The 18,896-nt window shown below is 55.9% G+C and overlaps 1 protein-coding gene across 1 annotated transcript in view; it reads left to right on the top strand.

Moving 5' to 3' along the window:
- HS6ST1 (heparan sulfate 6-O-sulfotransferase 1) overlaps positions 1-18,545 on the top strand; it is a 39,764-nt gene extending 21,219 nt beyond the window's left edge. The window contains exon 2 of the mRNA XM_072960772.1: positions 15,337-18,545. Coding sequence (XP_072816873.1) covers positions 15,337-16,045 — 709 coding nt within the window. The 3' untranslated portion in view covers positions 16,046-18,545. The remainder of the gene's footprint in view (positions 1-15,336) is intronic.
- The last annotated feature ends 351 nt before the right edge of the window (positions 18,546-18,896 follow it).

Consider the following 18,896-nt stretch of genomic DNA (forward strand, 5'->3'; position numbering starts at 1 on the left):
ATATACTGGTGTTTGATTTGAAAAGATTTTTTTTGATTTGATAAGATATTTGTTCTCAACTTTTTGCCTTTCTGTTGAGAATGAAAAGGGCTGTAATTTTTCTTTCCTCTTATGTGTTTGTTTGATTTTGATACTAGGGTTATGTTGACCTCGTGAAATGAGTTAGGGGTGGGACGGGCGTACATTTCTTTAGCGTTAATAGAAGAGTTTGCATAAAGTTGGATAGTCTGTTCTTTACAATTTGGTAGAGGTTTTCTTTGTAGGAATTGGTTCCTCCCACTTTTTATTTTGAAAAATGGCAGACCTACAAAGTGGTTGAAATAGCAGTAGAACCTTAGCCCCTTCACCTGGACACACTGATCGTTAACATGCTGTCATTTGGACACACATCCCCTTGCGTGTGTGCTGGCTCTTGTCCTTGGCGTGTCCGTGTGTGTCTGTATATGTGTCCGTGTGTGTGGCCCTTTTTTGTTGCATTTTGTTTTGCTGCTTTTTTGGAAGAACTGTGTGAGAGCAGGCTGCAGGCCTTCCTTACTACTTGAAAACTTGTAGGGAGAATTTCAACTACTGTTTTGAATTTTTTAAGCTTCTGGGGCTACTTGTGATTTTCTGTTTGACTGACGGCTCCCTCCCTCCTCCCCTCCCTCCCTCCCTCTCTCTCTGTCTCTTGTGTGTTCTCCTGGTGCCCCTCCCCCCTGGCCCCCCTCTCCTTCCCTCTTGGCTGGTCTGGGGGTCCCTGGGATGGCCTCCCTCGTGCGGAGGGCATGGTGTCTGTATCCTGCAGTGAGGAAACATATGCTAGAGACGTTCCCTGGGTTACCTGTCAGGGCTGCCCAGCTCCTGCGTGGCCGAGCTCGGGGCAGGTGGGGAGACCCATTCCCTGTGCTGACAGCAGCACAGTTCCATGGGCATCCTGTCCCAGCTCCTCCCGGAGACCCCGGCTCAGTTGGCAGACACACATGGGGCGTGGACGGCTCTGATAACCAGGAGACTCGCCGAGGACCTCCTGAGCCTCAGTTTGCCTGTCTGCAGAGGATGTCTGACAAGTGTGCCCACCCGGAGGCTGTAGGGATAAAGCAAGTGAGTGCGGCCAGCCTCACCCCCACCTCCAGCCACAGAAGCACTTGGTAGACGGGCCCCTAAAGTGACCTGGGGGTTCCTGGTTCTGTCGGGGTTGGTTTCCCTGGGCCCAGGACCAGGACTGAGGGACACTGCTGGGTGACCACCCTCCCAGCCCATCGGGCACTGCTGCTGTGGGAGAGCAGGAACCACGGGACAGGAGAAAGCGGACACTGCCCTTCATTTGGGCATCAGACGGTTTCTGTCGGCGGTGTGCTGTTTAGGCTCTGAATTTCTCTGTCTGGGGAGAAAGAGTTTCCTTTCAAAGAGTATGTGAGGCCATCACTCCCTGGCCCGCTCCACGCCTGTGTGGGGGGCATGTGGCAGCCCCCTACTCTGTTCAGAGGCTCTGTGGGGCCACGAGTGTGATTCTCTTGGGAGGAGGGGTGTTGTGGGGCGTGGAGCCAGCCACCAGCTGTAGGGTCAGCAGGCTGAGCCTGGAGTGGGTACCAAGGATACCCCCAGTGGCCCCCAGACCAGTTCAGCCCTCCTGACCCTCAACAAGCAGATAACTGATGGCTTCGGAGACGTGTGCAGCCCCTGGGGAGGCCCGGGGCCCCCCAGGCCTCTGACTCCAAATCTCCAGTGAGAAAATCAGGTTAGGTCAGGTGCATAAAAGGCCTTAAATCTTTTAGTCAGTGTGTTTGTTTTGTGACACATGCTTGGTTATCTCAAACTGGGAAAATACAAAAGCATTAAAAGCAGAAGAAAAAGTTGCCCCGAGCACCAGGTCCAGGGGCGGACCCACAGCGGGTGGTGTGTTGTGTTTCTGCCTCCTCTTTCCTCTGTGCCCCAGGGTGTGTGTTTTCCAGAACAGGCATTGAGTGGTAACATGAGCTTTGACTTGGTGCTTATGCACACAGGAAGTGTGCTCCTGTGTCATCGCAGAGTCCCCAGAAGGGCTGTCCCTGTCGCCGTGGAGTCACCAGGTGTAGGTTTCACGCCATGTGCCCCTGAGCTCACTGTGGGCCCTGAGCTGTTGGTGACCTGTCAGGGACAGCGTGTGCGGAGCTATGTCGTGTTGAGGGGGCCTCTGTGCTCGGTCCCCATGTGGGGTGTGTCCCTGGCACAGAGACTCGAGGCTGGCGGTGCCACAGGTCCCTGCATCACCCTCCTTGGACCCCGACAGGTCTGCAGTTACAGGCTGGGAGGACGTGGGGGCCGAGCTTGAGCCAAGGCCTGGGAGCAGGAGGAGTGAGCCCAAGAGCTCTTGGCTGAGACTCAAGTTGATGACTGGGGATGGGAGGGGAGGCTCCAGAAGGGGGTCTCCAGCCAAGTCAGACAGCACCCAGCCCCACCCTGTCACCTTTTCTTCACCCCAAGGTGGGAGTACGTGTGTTCAGGTGGGGATGTCAGAAGCCAGAATGCGCTGGATATACAGGCATGAGACGTGAACAGCAGCCCCACGGGGCCCTTGGGCCTGGGCTGGGGTCCCCCACCCCGAGCAGCACCCACTTAGCTGGACCGCTGCCCGGGAGCAGCTGGCAGGAGCTTGGAGAGCAGAGAGAGTCCCACTCCCCTGCAAGGCCCCGGGCAGAGCACCGCTTTTGAAGCCGGGTGGAGAGTCCAGGGCTGGGACTGACGCTAACCACGGTGGGTTTGGGGACAGCAGGAGCTCCCAGAAAGCCTCCAGTCCTTTGCTCCCTGGAGAGGGTGTCTCTGGAAAGGCGTGTGCTTGGGTAGGTGGAGAGTAACCCCAAGCCTGGCCTCAGCTGGGAGGACGCTGCCAACGCGTCCTCCTATGGCCCTGACCCGGGGCAGGGCTTCCAGAACCCCCGGCAGCCACAGCCACCTGCCCCCGGGACCCCCTTGCCACCCCCCGGCCAATCAGGGCAGCGCCTTGGCGTCTCTGCTGCAGAGCCGAGGGCAAGGTCGGCCGCGCTGTTTTCAGGCATCTTCGCTAACCTTGTTTATGAGTTGAGGGCAGATTTTCGTGCGCCCACGTGGCTCTAAGTGCTGTCAGGGGAGCGGCGGGGCTGCTGAGGTATTTCCTGAGCCTCAGCTAGAGAGTCTTGTGTCCCTTCATCGTCAACAGCTTGGAATTCTGAAACAAGGACAGAAATTTCCTTTTTTCCCACTGTTTGAGAACAGCGTACTTTCCTTGTTGAAACCACGACCCCTTTCTGTGCCCGCCCCCAACCCCCTCCCTCCTCTTTGTCCTCTAGATCTCAGGTCAGATGTCACACCTCCGAGGCCAGGCCTGCCCTGACCCGGAATGAGGCATCTGATCACTTGGCACTCGCTCATCTGGGTCTTTCCGGGTCATGTCTCCAGCCAATCCGGAAGCTGCAGGAGGGCAGGGCTGTAGCCGCCCTGCACACAGCAGGCGCACCCGTGAAGGAGAAAGAGATCAGTCAGACCGGAGGGGACCGTGGAGTCCGGGACAGAGAGGGGAGGTCACCGAGCTCACACCCTCAACCCGCCCGGCTGTGAGTGACCGTTCTGCATCACTAGGCTGTGATGCTTTGACACATGCTCTTCCTCCTGATCCTCGCGGGAGCCTGGGAGGTGCAGGAAGTGGTAACCAAGGCTCAGAGAGGCCTGCGGCTCTCAGGCCACATGGTGGGGGGGGTGGCAGCTGGCAGAGCATGATCCGCCCCTTTTGTAAGGACACCTCAAATCAAAGTGACAGGGTGCAGAGTCAAGGCCGCTCCCGCATCCTCACCCCACTGTCTCACCCCACGTCCTTAGGCTCCTTCCCAGGACCGCTGTCTGGGACAGACAGTGCCCATGTCTCCATGCTGACCCCGGAAAAGGGGTGGGGACCCTAGCTCCCAGGACCGCCCCTCTGAGCCAGCACCGGGCAGGAACTGGCAGCCAGGGCCGCCCAGGTGGGTTGGGAGACAGTGTATGAACCTCAAGGCAGGAGTTTGCCTGGCAGGAGGTTTGCAGGCCGGGGATACCTGGGGAGGGGGCTTCTTTGGGGGCTGGCTGGAAGGCCCCATCCCCAGGTCCCACAGTCCGGAGTCAGATGACCCCCGTCACCCTTTCTGGGCCTGCTGGCACCCCCATGCAGTTCTGACAGCCCCCTCCCGACAGCTGGTACGTACCAGCTCTCCCCTGCAAACCGTGTCCATCCCTCAGGATGTAACAGCCCTGGAAGCGGGGAAGTCAGAGAGGCCTGCGTCTGGAGCTGGGGCCCAACCCCTCGGCCTCTGGCCAGGCCCCCCGCCTTCGCCTCCAGGCGGGAGCTCCTGGTGGCGGCTTGGGCTTCTCCCTGGGATGTGGGCTGTGAGGCAGGATGGGGAGCACAGGGGACAGAGCCACTGAGGCATTGAGGTCGGGGCTCACAGCCACCCGGCTCTCACCCCTGCCGTCCCTCCCAACTCGGCAGGGACACGCGAGCCTGGAGAGAGCCCAGCCTGCCCCTGTGCATCCATCCAGCTTCGCAGTGGGGACGGGAGTGCTGCTGGGACTCCCCCCAGCTGTGCCTGTGGCAGTGTCATCTGCCGTCTGCCAGCAGGAGGCGGGAGCTGGACAGGGCTGTGAGCAGAGGACAGCCTGTCCCTGAAGCCGGCCCAGTGTCCCAGCGGGGTGCTACCTGCAGTGGGGAGGGGGAGACCAGGTCCAGGACTTCGGCTCTTCCCCGCCTGGGACAGTCGCCCAGGGGAGCTGTTAGGATGGTCACAGCTGCCGGGTGAAGTGGTTCAGCTTAGGGCTGGTTTGTCCTCATTGCAGGTCTGGCTGTTTTTCCTCTAAGCAGAACACTGATTCTTAATTAAACTGTGCCTTGAAGGAAACGGATTATAAATTGTACTCATAGTTCAGTTAAAAATACCACCACTCTTGACTGTTTGGCAAGTGATCAGCAGGTGGCCGGGGCCAGCCTTGCAAGTGACATGTTTGTGTACCTTCTCAGGGCTGTGGCTCAGCGGTTGGACAGTTCTCATCAGGCGATTACAGTCTGGTCCGGGGAGCCTGGGCTCCAGCTCTGTGACCAGGTTTGCTATGTAGCCTCTCTGGACCTGTTTCCTCATCTGCAGAATGAGGCCATTTCCTTCTTACAGGGTATCTTGAGTGTTCAGGATGAGCAGGGTAAAGATGGAAGATTCATTAAATTAATTAGTTCAGTTTTTACTGAGCCCCCTGATGCCCCAGGCCTCATCCCAGACCTGGCCGGCCTCACCCCCAGAGTTCACGCTCTGATCACACCTGGGTCCTTTGTGCATTGGCCCTGAGTAGCTGGATTAGGTTCAGAGACCTAGATAGGGTGGCAGTTTATTCCTCTCTCTTTGAAAAGGAGCCCAGTGTAGACAGGCCAGGCAGGTGGGACACCCATGGGAAGCACCAGGATCCCAGGCTCTTTCTCTTGTCCTACCATCCCCAGAAAGCAAGGCTTCTGCCTCATGGTCCAAGATGACTGCTGGCGCTCTGCAGTCACACCCACATTCCAACCAGCAGGAAGAGAACAGGAGGGAGGAGTGTCTAGGGACATCCCGGCCAGGTGTAGTCACACAGCCACACCTGGCTACAAAACACTTCCTGGGTTGCTTCCTCCTCTGAGACGTCCATGCTGTTTGCTCAGCCGTGGAGTCACCTGGGCCCATACTCCTATAGCTGGGCTCTTCCCGCTGTCTAAGGATTCAGCTCAGTGGGTAACCCAGGGAGGCCCTCCCCACTTTGCTGGAGATGCGCAGGGCAGAGAGCAGAGTCTTTAGGCCATCTGGATGCCAGCCTGCGGGAGTCCACAGTGTGTGTCCCCCATGGAGAAGGACCGCAGGGCCCCTGTGCCTGGTGACCTTGGGCCGTCATTCTCCTCGCCACCCCTCCAGCTGGGACGATCTGTGAGGGGCCTGCGCTGGAACCCAGAGCTTCCATTCCGGTTCTGCCAAGGATTGTTGCAGCTTTAGGCTCTGCCCGCCGTGGGTGTCCCGGGTCCAGGGGCCCTGGGAGGAACGCAGGCACTGGCCTGCCTGCGCGCACCTGGCGCCTGACCTCTGGTGCTGTGGGGCTGCTCTCCTAACCAGGTATTTTTGGAAGCAGAGTCTGTTCATCGACAAAAATAACGGCTATGAGTTCACAGCTGCTGTGCGGACATGTTGCCCAGGAGGGACGGCCTTAGGCTAGCGTTTCCTAACTGCATCTGGAGACGGCTCTCCTGCCCGCTGTTGCCAGCTCAGCGCTCTGTGATCTGGGCCGCCCGGCAGGTACCTGGGAGGGCGCTGGGCTCCTGGGCTCCTGGGCTGAGCGCTGGGTCTGGGGCAGGGAGGTGAGGGCGGCCCGCAGAGACGCTGCCCATCCTGTCAGGTGCTGGTTCCCTCTTGTGCTCCGGGGGTGGTCTGTCTTCCCACCCAAGCTGCTCGGAGCCAGGACCTGCCCCGGGGAACTGTGCCTGCACCCCCTTCTCATGACAGGAAGGCACTCAGCTGCTCCCACCTCACCCTGGGAATCAGCGCTAAAACCAGGCTTGCATTTTCCCTAAGGCACCAAATCCCTCATCTGGATTCTGTGCTGCGTTGTTTTACCGTGTGAACTGCACTCCCCAGAGCTGGCCTGACCCTCATGCAGCGATTACCCAGGCTAGCGGACCATCGGGGACAGCCCGAGGTTGGCCAACAGGGGTCATAACCTAGGCGGTTCACGCCATGACCCCCTGAAGGCTGTCATTTTCTTCCTGTGAGGGGGACCCAGGCCTTGTGGCGGAACCAGCTTCCCCGCCCTGGGACGCCCACGGGCCCTGGGTGGGACGGTCATCAGGGTGGGCTTCTGGGGGCCGTAATGCACAGTCTGTCCATCCACCTGAGTGCTCCTATGGCCAGCTCTCTCCAGGTCCTCAGAAATTCCAGATGCCTCTCAGATTGATTTAAAAAAAAAAAAAAACTAACCATCTGTACCTCGGCTTCATGGTGAGACCTTTGTCCTCATGAAGGGAGACTACAGTACACAGTTGGGGCAGAAGGGAGCTCGGAAACCCCTCACAGAGCTTGCCTGGCCACTCTGGGCCGCCAGAGTTCATCCAGGGGGCAGTGAAGTGATGTGGCAGTGAAGGCAGTACCGCCACGGCATTAATTTTTTTTCAGTGAGTATGTCAAGAAGTAATACCAGAGTGTTTCTTAAAAAAAAAAAAAGCTGTCATTCTAATTCTACGTAACAGCATCGTAACCCACAGTTAGGGTGCTTATACAGCTCTGCTATCACTGATAGGAAAATCCACCTTGGTGTCTGAGTTTGTTTCTGCGACTTAGACCCTTGTTTACAAAACCCCTGCCCTCGGAGCCTGCAGCCCAGGAGGGGAGAGGAGGGGGTGGCATCCCCAGCTGGCGTTTCATCATGGCGGTCACTGCACACGAAGCTGGCCCTTTCTGATGACCTCTTTGCACCCCAGCTCCCCATCCCAGGCAGCAGCAATGTTTTCTAACCTTTATTCCTGTGTCTGTTATTGAAGTCACATGTGCTCACTGCAGACAATACAGAAGTATATAAATAAGGATTTCTAGTCAAGATGGCAGAGTGGTAGGACCACGAGCTCATCTCTCCTCGCGACTACAGCAAAGCCACAAACAACCATTAGGGGAAAAAAGACTGGAACCTAGCGACAAAGATCATCTTCACCTGGAGACATGAAGAGGGAACCACAGCAGGATGGTAGGAGGGGCGTGCTCGCAATATCATCAGACCCCATACCCCTCGGGTGGGTGACCCACAGCTGGAAAATAATTAAGTCGCAGAGGCCCTCCCACAGGAGGAGAGTTCTGAGCCCCACATCAAGTTCCGCAGCCGGGGGTCCCGGCACTGGGAAGAGGAGGAGACCCCAGGCCACCTGGTTTTGAAGGCCAGCAGGGCTTAGCTCCAGGAGCCCCACAGGACTTGGGGGGAAGATACTTCATTCTCTCGGGAAGCGTACACAGAATCCCTCTCACAGGCACCAGGTCCAAGGGCAGAGGCGTGATTTCATAGGAACCTGGGCCAGACCTGCCTCCAGGTTGTGAAGGGTCTCCTTGGGACATAGGGGACACTGCGGCGCACCCTGGGGACATAAAAGCTGGTGGAGGACATTCAGGAGTGTTCATCTACGTGAACTTTCCTGGAGGCTGACATCTTGATTGGATCGTTAGCACCAAGACCGAGCCCCACCCAACAGCCTGCCGGGAAGCCTCAGGCCAAACAACACACAGGGTGGGAACACAGCCCCATCCATCAGCAAACTTCCTAAGCCACAAAGGCCTCTAGACACAGCCCTACCCACCAGAGGTCCAGGACCAAGCTTCACCCAGCAGTGGGCAGGCACCAGCCCCTCCTGCGAGGAAACCTGCATAAGCCTCTAATCTAGCCCCATCCACCAGGGGGCAGATACCACAAATAAAAAAACAATCCCAACGCCCATGGAAGGAATCCACAAACACAGGCCAGACTCGACTCTGGGACCAGCTGGACCCTGGACCTTGGGTGACAAGGGAGGAGTGCACTGCTGGGACGCATAGGATGTCTCCCACAGAGGGCCACTTCTCCAAGATCGAGAAACATAACTAACCTACCTAAAAATACTAATAGAAAGAGACAGTATGAGGCAGCAGAGGAGTATCTCCCAGGCCAAGGCACAAGATAAAGTCCCAGAAGAAGAAATAAATGATGAGGAGATAGGTAACTTATCCAAGAAAGAGTTTAAAGTAATGATGGCAAAGATGTTCAGAGAACTCAAGATGAGTACAGATACACAGAGTGAAGTTTTTAACAAATTGGAAAATACAAAGAATACCCAAACAGTTGAATAAAATCGCTGAAATGAGTAACACATGAGAAGGAACCAAGAATAGACTAAATGAGGCAGAAGAACAAATCGGTGAGCTAGAAGACAGATTAGTGGAAATCTCTACTGCAGAACAGAAAAAAGAAAAAAGAATGAAAAGAAATGAGGATAGTGTAAGAGAACTCTGGGACATGAAGTGCACTAATACTCACATTATTGGGGTCCCAGAAAGAGGAGAGAGAGAGAAATGACCTGAGAAAATTTTTGGAGAGGTAATAACCAAAAACTTCCCTAACTTGGGAAAGGAAACAGTCACCCAAGTCCTGGAAGCACAAAGAGTTCCACACAGGATCAACCCAAAGAGGAACACACCAAGGCACATAGTGATCAGACTGACAAAAATTAAGGAGAAAATATTAAAGTCAGCAAGAGAAAAGCAACAAATAACAAATAACATACATAATCCCATAAGGTTATCAGCTGATTTTTCAGCAGAAACTCTACAGGCCAGAAGGGAGTGGCACGATATATTTAAAGTGATGAAACGGGGAAACTTACAACCAAGAATACTCTATCCAGCAAGGCTCTTGTTCAGACTTGACAGAGAAATCAAAAGCTTCACAGATAAACAAAAGCTAAAAGAATTCACGACCAAGCCAACTTTACAACAATGTTAAAGGAACTTCTCTAGTCATCAAACCATAAGAAAAGAGAACAAAAAGAAGAGAAAAAAGAAAAAGACCTACAAAAGATTGCTGTGGCAATTCAGGGTCTTTTTTGGTTCCATATAAATTTTGGGATTGTTTGTTCTAGTTGTGTGAGAAGTGTGAGTATTTTGACAGGGGTTGCATTGGGTCTGTAGATTGCTTTGGGTAGTGTGGCCATTTTGATAATGTTGATTCCTCCAGTCCAAGAACACAAGGTATCTTTCCATTTCTTTGTATCATCTTCAGTTTCCTTCATCAGTGTTTTACAGTGTTCAGAGTATAGGTAACCTCCTTGGTTAAGTTTATTTCTAGGTATTTTGCTGTTTTTGATGCAATGGAAATGTTTATGCCAGTTAGAAAATTCAGGTTTTTGAATAAAAAAAAAAGTGGACTATAAATGGCAAAATATCCTTCTTTTTTATGGGTGACTTGTATTCCATTACATATATGGTACATCTTCTTTATCCACTCATCTTTTGATGTGCACTTATGATGCTTCCATATCTTGGCAATTATAATATAAATGTTAATAGCGGGGTGTGTGTATCTTTTTGAATTAATGTTTTTGTTTTTCTCGGATGTATGCCCAGGAGTGGAACTGCTGGGCCATATGGTGGTTCTACTTTTAGGTTTTTGATAAACCTCCGTATTGTTTTCCATAGTGGCTGCACCAATTTACATTCCCACCAACAGTATCCAAGGGTTCCCTTTTCTCCACATCCTTGCCAACATTTGTTATTTGTGTCCTTCTTGATGATGGCCATTCTTACAGGTGTGAGATGATATCTCATCGTGGTTTTGATTTGTACTTCCCTGATATTAACGATGGTGAATATCCTTTCATGTTCCTGTTGGCCATCTGCATTTCCTCTTTTGGAGGAATATGTTCATTTCTTCTTCCCATATTTTAAATGGGTTGCTTGCTTGCTTGCTTGCTTGCTTTCTTGCTTTATAATTGAAGTACAGTTGAGGGGAGGGGCTGTTGTGCTTTGGGTGTTGGCTCTGGCCTCTGCCAGTCCAGTGTCCCCATCACTGGTTAAGTGTGGGAGATGCAGTGTCGACCTCCCAGTCGGGACTATGGGCTCCCACTTGCGTGATGCCCACAGGATGGGGCAGGAGAGAGAGGGGTTCTCTCCCCACCCCAGACTTACCACAGGGCAGGCCCTCCAGCTCCTGCCACTCAGCCACCTCGCAGCTGCCACCTTCCAAGGAAGGAACGCAGGGCTGCACCTTGCAGAGTTTTCCCAGAGGCCACCTGCGTGTCTGTCATCAACAGAGCCCGGCTCCCATGCCCCTGGTCCCCCAAGAACTCAGACGCTTACAACTGCAGAGCCGGCCACTCCCTGACAGCAGTGTTTGCACCAGGAACAAAGCGCAGCGCTTGTCCACTAGGGTCTCACGTGATTGTGGGGTGCACTAAAGCTGTGCACACATAAGTGTCAGGACAGCCAAGGTTGCAGACAGCATTAAACCGAGCATAAGGAGATGCAGGGTAACATGATATGGGCAGTACATCATGTGGGCTGTCGGGAGTGGTTGTAGCCCGTGTGGGCTGGAATTATTTCACAGCAGGAAGTTTCATTGAAGTCAGATGTTTTATCTTTGAAATCTGTGTGAATTTTGCGCTCCTACTGCCATGTCCCATCCAAGCGCGTTTTGTTGTGAAATGGACCAAACCCTTTTCCACCTGGCCCCGCCCACCTCAAGCCTGCACTGCCCCCTCTCAAGTCATGAAACTCTGTGTCCCTCTGTCTCTGGGATGCCTTCCTGCCCCGTTGGTGAGTGGTGCTGCTTGTCACCTCCTGGCTTCCTTGTGGGTCCCATGCCATGCCGCATCTTGCTGCGGATGTACAGGGTGCTGCCCAGAGGGTATTGTGGTTCTCCAGCCAAAGGACAGCCCCAGCTGGCCCAGGAGTCTGGCCACCCTCACAGTCCCACAGGGGTCCTCCCCACCTCCCTGGACCCTCTCCCTCCCTTCATCAGCACGTGGAGGGTGGAGGGAAGGGCTGTGACCCCTGGAGTTGGTGGGCACAGTGGTGGGAGGGGGCGTTGCTGGCAAAGGTTGTTGGCGGGGACCCGTGCTCTATGGGGAACTGAGGCTCCTGGTTTGGCAAGAATGCTGGTTCCTCTGCAAGGCCAGCTGGGGCCCCACAGGCGGCCCTTGGGAATGTGGTCAGTGCCACCGAAACGTCACCTCCTCACCTTTTTCTTTTTATTAGTTTCAATCTATATGTTTGAACCACTGAATAGTATTCTCTTTGGTTTTATTGTTGGAAACTTGGCCCACAATGTCATCATACTCTATTAAATTTTCTTAATTTGCTTATTTTTCTGCAACACGTGAGTTTACCCGGGTTGCTGTGGGCAGCTGTAGTTGGTTCATTTTTGTTGCCGAGCAGTGGGCCGTGGGAAGAATATACCATTTGCGTACACACGCCCGCGGGGTGGACGCCTGGGGCGGTCCCCGGCGGTGTGCTGGGGACGGCCTTGTCCATGTCTCCTGGGCCATGTGGACAAGGCTTCCCTGGGATGTGTGTCCAGGAGAGGCCTCGAGGTGTGTGTGCCTTCAGGCTCCCTGTGAAGACACTCCCTGACTGTGCCCAGCCCACATCCCAGAGGGAGTGGTCAGAAGTTGCCATCGCCCCACTTCTGTCCTGCTGCTCACTCCCGTGGGCATCACGTTGTGCTGAACATGTCATTTTCTCAATGACTAATGAAGGGGAGTGTCTCTCCATGTGTTTTTTTAGCCGGTTTCCTCATTGTTTCCTTTTTTTTTTTTTCAATAATCCGCATGCTTAACGACAAATAGCTCCAAGGGAGTTATGATGAAATCCAACAGATCTATTTTGCTTCTCCAATCTCTACAAAGAACTTCCTGCACCTCTTTTCAATAGTCATCCTTTATTTACTTCCATATTCCTAAATAAGGCATAGAGCTATTTCCTGGTTGATTGATTAAAGCATTATCTGTGTGCTCTCTGAGTAGCATTAAAGCTCAAGTTTTTATTAAATCAGTGATCACTGTGTACATTTGCTGTTTCTAAAACAAGTGTTTTCTTCTGAGCCTAGTAGTGTGCTTCATTTCTTCTTTCTGTAACTTTTTGTTTTTCCTGGAGTTAACAGTTGCCCTTGGTTTTACTTGCTTTGTCTTCTGTCTTCATAGACTTATTTTTTTACAAATGATTCCAAAGATCCGCCATGTACCTACCATTCATTCCTCTTTTTTTTTTCCACACGAATGCTCTGTTGTGTTGGGTAATCCACATGGACAGGACAGGGTCCACATTCCTTTTTTTGGAAAAGGCCCAGCAGGATGCACAGTGAGCATCCTAGGTCTCTCCTGGGCTGGAACCCCTGTCTCCCATGCTTTTTTGTATCCCATTCACTGGTTGCGATACATAACCTAGGACCTCCCTAAAGCAGGATTCACAGAAAACAGATTTCCCAAGCCCTCACATGTCTGAAAGTGTCTGCTTTCCCCTCGCACCTGGCTGACAGCTTGGCTGGTTATGAGATCAGCATTTCAAAGCCATTGCTCCATTGAGTCTTAACACGTGGTGTTCCAGAGAAGTTGAGTCATTCCAACAACCGACCTTCTTTACATATTCCAGTTTTCTGTGCACCTGCTTCGTGGGTCACCTCTCTTACCCTGGGTCTGGTCTCCACTTTCATCTGCTGGGCAGTGGGTGAGCCATTTCACGCAAAACGAATTATAGATTCCCCTCTTCACTGTTTCTTTCATCATCTCCTCCCCCATGTCCCCTCTCCCCTCCTTCTGGAAGTCTGGAGGGCAGGCGGGTAGGGGGTGGGGCGAGGGCAGGACTCGGGACCGGCCAGGCACAGGAGGGGTGCCAGCATGTGCAGTGGCCCTCACGCAGCACAGCACAAGTGCACGTGTGTTTCTAGGTGTGTCCCTGTGTCCGTTGCTCTGTCTGCCCATCTGTCATGGCCTCTTCAGAAGCAGTGTCCTGGTCAGGGTTTATAAATGTCTTAAACTAAGACTCTAGAAAGCTGGCCCCAGGGATGGACTGACCTCCTCGTCCTGGCCACGTTCAAGGGCTTCTCACCTGCCCATACCCACCAAAGCAAGCGGAGAGGAGCCTGGCTGCCCCTCCTCCCCCAACTCCAGCACTGAAGCCACTTGGGGCCTCCAGACAGCTGCTTAAATTCTTCCCCTGGGGGCTGAAGGTGCTATGGGAGGGGTCCACCCTGAGTCTCCCTCTGCCTTGTCTCCCCTGCTTAATGCACACACAGGAGTCAGCTCCCGCCTACCCCCTTCCCTACCGTAGGGTGAGCGGAGAGGTCAGTGTGAAGTCACCACTGTGACAGAGGCCCAGGGGGAGTGTGTATGCAGCACGAGGCCTCCCTGGGAGGCAACACTGGCCAAGGTCTAGAGTATGAGTCAGAGTCAGCCGGTGAAGCAGTGAGGGGTACACAGCTCGTGCAAAGGCCCTGGGGTGTCTCCTGCAGGAGCCAGCAAGTGGGCCAGGAGGAGGCCCTGGTGGGAGTGTCAGGTTCCGGCTGCAGGGCTGCCCTGCTGGAGGACTGGCACAGGAGCTGTCTGCAGAGGCTGAGAGCAAGTGGTCAGTGTCTGGGCGGGGGCGGGGCACGTGGGGGGCTGCTTCTAGAGCTGGCGGGGCCTGAGGCAGAGAGCAGACAGGAGAATTCAGGCTTTGGGGAGGGGTCAGGGGTCAGGATGCCCTTCCTGCTCTCTGCTCCCTGCTGACTCCCTCCCCAGCCCTCTCCCCATCTGCCGTTCCTGTGGTTTCTGGATGTGGCCCCTGAAGCTGGGGTGACCTCCAGTGGTACTCCACCACCTTTGCGCTTGCTGGTTACCATGCCCATACCTCAGGCCCTCCCACCCCAGAAATGTGGTCAAATCAGGGCACAGCCAGCAGACCCTGCTGGGTGTCTTGTGCCTCAGGGCAGTGGGGAGGGGGGCACTCTTATTGGGCCTCAGTAACAAAGGGGAAGTGTGGGTGCAGCTTCTATGTTGCCATCTGGGTAGATCTGGGGAGGGTCCCTCTGGAGTGGTGCGTGGGGCCCAGCTTTTGAGAACATTCGAGACTGCCCACCCCAGCAGTTCTCCTTGGCCTGAGACCTGCCCTACGCTGTACCGGCAGCCACTTTGCCAGCCCTGGAGGGGGCCTCCGAGGAGGGCTGCAAACCCTGCTGGGGCGACCCACACATGTCCCAGGCTTGTGAGGGGAACACCCAGCACCAGGGCCAATCATTACTGCACGAATCATCCTAGGGGCCTGTCAACCCAGAGGATGGGGGAAAAGGGGCGGAGCCTTCCCTGAGTCCAGTCCCCCACGGTCCAGATGCCCCTTCCTTACAGTGCAGGGAGGTGGCGTCTTGAATAGTTCCTGGGAGGTGGTATAAATCATGAGTTATGGCTCACCCGGGGCTCCTGGGCTGGGTGGTCTGGTGCCCCACCGCCACAGGACCTCTGCAGAAGCTGGGGTGGAGTGAACCTGGTGGGAGGCCCTGACCAGGCCTGCTGTGCAGTCTTCAGCCTGGGACTGGGTGGCACCAAGTCGCCCACAGTGCACAGCTCTGTAAACTGCTGGTTGCAGGTGGCGTGGGCCCTGGGGCCACCCTCCTCCATCCAGCTGCGGGCAAAGTCAGGTTGTCCCTCCCAAGGAAAGAGCGGGCAGGAGGGCAGGCCTGGGGCTCAAGAGAAGGCCCTGGAGGAGACCCTGGGCCCAGGTTCGGTGTTCAGACTCCGGGCTGCAGCCTCCTCCTTCCTTTGCCCGGAAACGGCCCCCGCGTGTCCCACTCCTGGTGCCCTGGCCTCATCCTCTCCCCGTCTCGTTGCAGGAAATTCTACTACATCACGCTGCTGCGCGACCCCGTGTCCCGCTACCTGAGCGAGTGGCGGCACGTGCAGCGGGGGGCCACGTGGAAGACGTCGCTGCACATGTGTGACGGGCGCACGCCGACGCCCGAGGAGCTGCCGCCCTGCTACGAGGGCACGGACTGGTCGGGCTGCACGCTGCAGGAGTTCATGGACTGCCCCTACAACCTGGCCAACAACCGCCAGGTGCGCATGCTGGCCGACCTGAGCCTGGTGGGCTGCTACAACCTGTCCTTCATCCCCGAGGGCAAGCGGGCGCAGCTGCTGCTGGACAGCGCCAAGAAGAACCTGCGTGGCATGGCCTTCTTCGGCCTGACCGAGTTCCAGCGCAAGACGCAGTACCTGTTCGAGCGGACGTTCAACCTCAAGTTCATCCGGCCCTTCATGCAGTACAACAGCACGCGGGCGGGCGGCGTGGAGGTGGGCGAGGACACCATCCGGCGCATCGAGGAGCTCAACGACCTGGACATGCAGCTCTACGACTACGCGCGGGACCTCTTCCAGCAGCGCTATCAGTACAAGCGGCAGCTGGAGCGCCGGCAGCAGCGCCTCCGGAGCCGCGAGGAGCGCCTACTGCACCGGGCCAAGGAGGCGCCGCCGCGGGGGGACGTCGAGGAGCCGGGCCGCGTGCCCACCGAGGACTACATGAGCCACATCATCGAGAAGTGGTAGTGGCAGCCGGCGGGGCGGGGTGGGGGGCCCGAGACCAGACAGACGGACGGACAGACTGACCACATGCGGCCCCCGGAACTCCAGCAAGAGAGCCCTCATCCGCTCATCTGAGCCAAGTCGGGGGAGATGGGGCGTGGGCTCCTCCTGCCCTCCCAGGCCGGGGTCTGAGAAGTCAGCCCGGGAGCCTCCTGGGTCCGAGGGATGCGTGCTTGCAGGATGGCCTGCCCGGGTTGGGGGCAGACATGTCCCCGCCCTCCCAGCCCCCACCTCACTATCACGACAGCCGCAGGTTTGAAGATGAGGAAAAGCCAGGGCAGTGGAGAGCAGACCCGCCAGGCCAGGAGCGTGGCTCTGCCCGCACTCTCCCCAGGCTCAGGCCACCCAAAGCCCCTCAGCCTCTGGGGACCCCCTGGCCCCAGTGCCTGCGTGCAGCCCCCTCCCTGGGGACACAGGCAGCCTAAATGGAACTCCCAGCTCGCCCACCCCTTCTGAAGCCAAGAAAACTAGTCCAGCCCCTGGAAAGCCCACTTTCCTCTCTGGCCCAAGGTCAAAAACCACAGTCCGACTTCATGCTTTGGGTCGGGAGATCAAAGCACATCCCCTGGGGTGCCCCCACCATTTTCCACAGTCTGCAGACTGAGGGGATATGGGGAGACAGGCCCCACACTGCATTTCCACGGGCAGAGAGCATCCCACATTGGGAAGTCCATGGTGAGGATGCAGCTGCCTGTGTCCAAGCAGTCCCCCTAGCTGACCTTTGGGGTAACCACCCAGCCAGACCAGCTCAGACAGGAGAGAGGGGTGGAAACCTGGAGCTCTCCCTGCCCCAGCCTCCTTTCTGACCCTCTGGACTTTGTTAGTGGACTGGCCACAGCCCCACGACCCCATGAGTGAAGTTCCATCAAGCATGCATTGGCAGGAACACTGCAGACCACAGCCACTGCCCATGAGCCATATTTTGGGGCCATGGTGGCCCATGACGGCCAGGAAAGAGTCCTCGGGCTTCCACATTCTCAACTTGGGTTGGACAAAACAGTTCTGGGTGGCTCCCTAGTATCCAGATGCACAGCCCTGCACCCCGGGCTTCCCCACGTTTCCCTGCACCCCCGCCCCTGCCAGCTGCTCGGGCCTGTTCCCAGCAGCCCTGCAGATTGGAGAAGCCATGTTCAGTTGATTGTAGACACTCTCCCCACACCCATCCCCCATGTGCTCAAAGAGGTCAGGCCAGCACCTCTTCCGGATGTGCCCTCCCCGCATGAGACCCGAGCTTTGGGGGCTGAATGTGAGCCCCACCCGAGGGGGACGGGCACCCTGTCTCTCCAGGAAGAGCCTGTGTGCCGCCAGGCTGCCGAGGGCAGATCCTGCCCGGGTTCCCCATCCCAGGTGCTCTCCTATGGAGTGAAGGGGTGGGAGCACAGAACCTTCCACAGCACAGGATACGCTCAGGTGTGGTCCAGTGAGGGGCTACCCGGAAAGCAGCGGCTTGAGTCCTTGCTGGTCTGGCATAAGGGCCCCCTTTCAGCTTCCTACCCTGGCCACGTCATCTTGCAGTCCAAGGGCAAGTGGTCAGCCGGCTGGGGTGGGCCCCATGCCAGCCCAGCCCAGGACCACCTCCGAAGGGGACATGTTACACTGAGGAGGTGAGCGCTCAGGCGATTCAGTGGCTCTTGTAGAGGAATGCAGAGGTCAGCGTGGGGGTCTGCTCTGGTACTTGGGGGTGGGCCGTGCTCAGGAGAGCCCTTGGGGTCTTGCTGTGGCCTCCTGTCAGGCCGAAGGCTCAGCCCTGTCCTGCCTGAGCCCCTGGGCACCCGTCTGGTGGCCTGGCTCCTGCAGCCTTCGTCAGGGTGGGCTCTTGCGTGTGCAGGCCTGAGCGCAGGATCTGTTCTGTACATAATGGAATGTTTAACTTATGGCCCGTTGTCCCAAGTCACACGGATACATGGCCTCGCGGTTTCTCTGCTGCCTCTGGAAGGAGGTCCCGGCTCTGCCAGCACCCGGGTCCACCTTGGTGCCAGGGACCGTGCCCCTCAGCTGCTGGGGTCTCCCGTCCAGCACTGCCCGCCCAGGCTGCCTGCTTTGCGGGGAAGGCTCCTTGTGCCCGCAGCATCTCCTAAGCCGCAAGCTGGGGCTCCAGGGAAGGGGTACCCTCCTACGATGGGCTCTTCCCAAAGCTGAGGGACAGAAGTAAACACAAAGTGAGGGAACAGCCCCCCACATGCGCCATCCTGCACCATCCTCTCCCGGAGGAGGACCCGGGGCCGGCAGAACTGTCCGAGCAACGAGTCTGTGAACTTTTTGGGAACTGGAAGGGTTTAACTTGAACCCAGGAGCGTTTAAAGCTTTATTTATTTATAGCTTCTTATTAAAAAAAAAGTGTTGAGAAGAAACCTTTGGTTACTCAAAAACGAGTCAATGATGGAAAAACCAAGTCATAATCACTTAATTGTTTTTGTCTAGGTCAAGAAGGAATGTTAGCAGATGAAATAAACCCTGAAAAGGAGCACTGGTGTGCGTGGTCTGTGCCCACACAGCAGCCTGCCCAGGGCGGCGCCGTCCCAGTTTGATTTTCCCAATGAGCATCTGAGACACGGCAGTCAACACTGGAGCAGACGGTTGTCCCTCGGGGACAGGCAGCGCAGTGAGAGACGAGGGCGCACAGGGTGTCACTGATGCTTCGTGAAAGTGAGATCTGACCATCGGCACCGCAGGGAATCGCCTCTTAATCATTCATCATGTATTAACCATCTTTCATTGAAAAGTCAGGCGCTCTCTTTCTAAGTGACACCCTGCCGCTCAACTCTTAATTTTGAAAGATTGTGAACGACAAGTTGAGAGACTAGTTCATGGACAC

Source organism: Vicugna pacos, chromosome 5 (genome assembly GCF_048564905.1).
Source record: "Vicugna pacos chromosome 5, VicPac4, whole genome shotgun sequence".
Lineage (NCBI taxonomy): Eukaryota > Metazoa > Chordata > Mammalia > Artiodactyla > Camelidae > Vicugna > Vicugna pacos.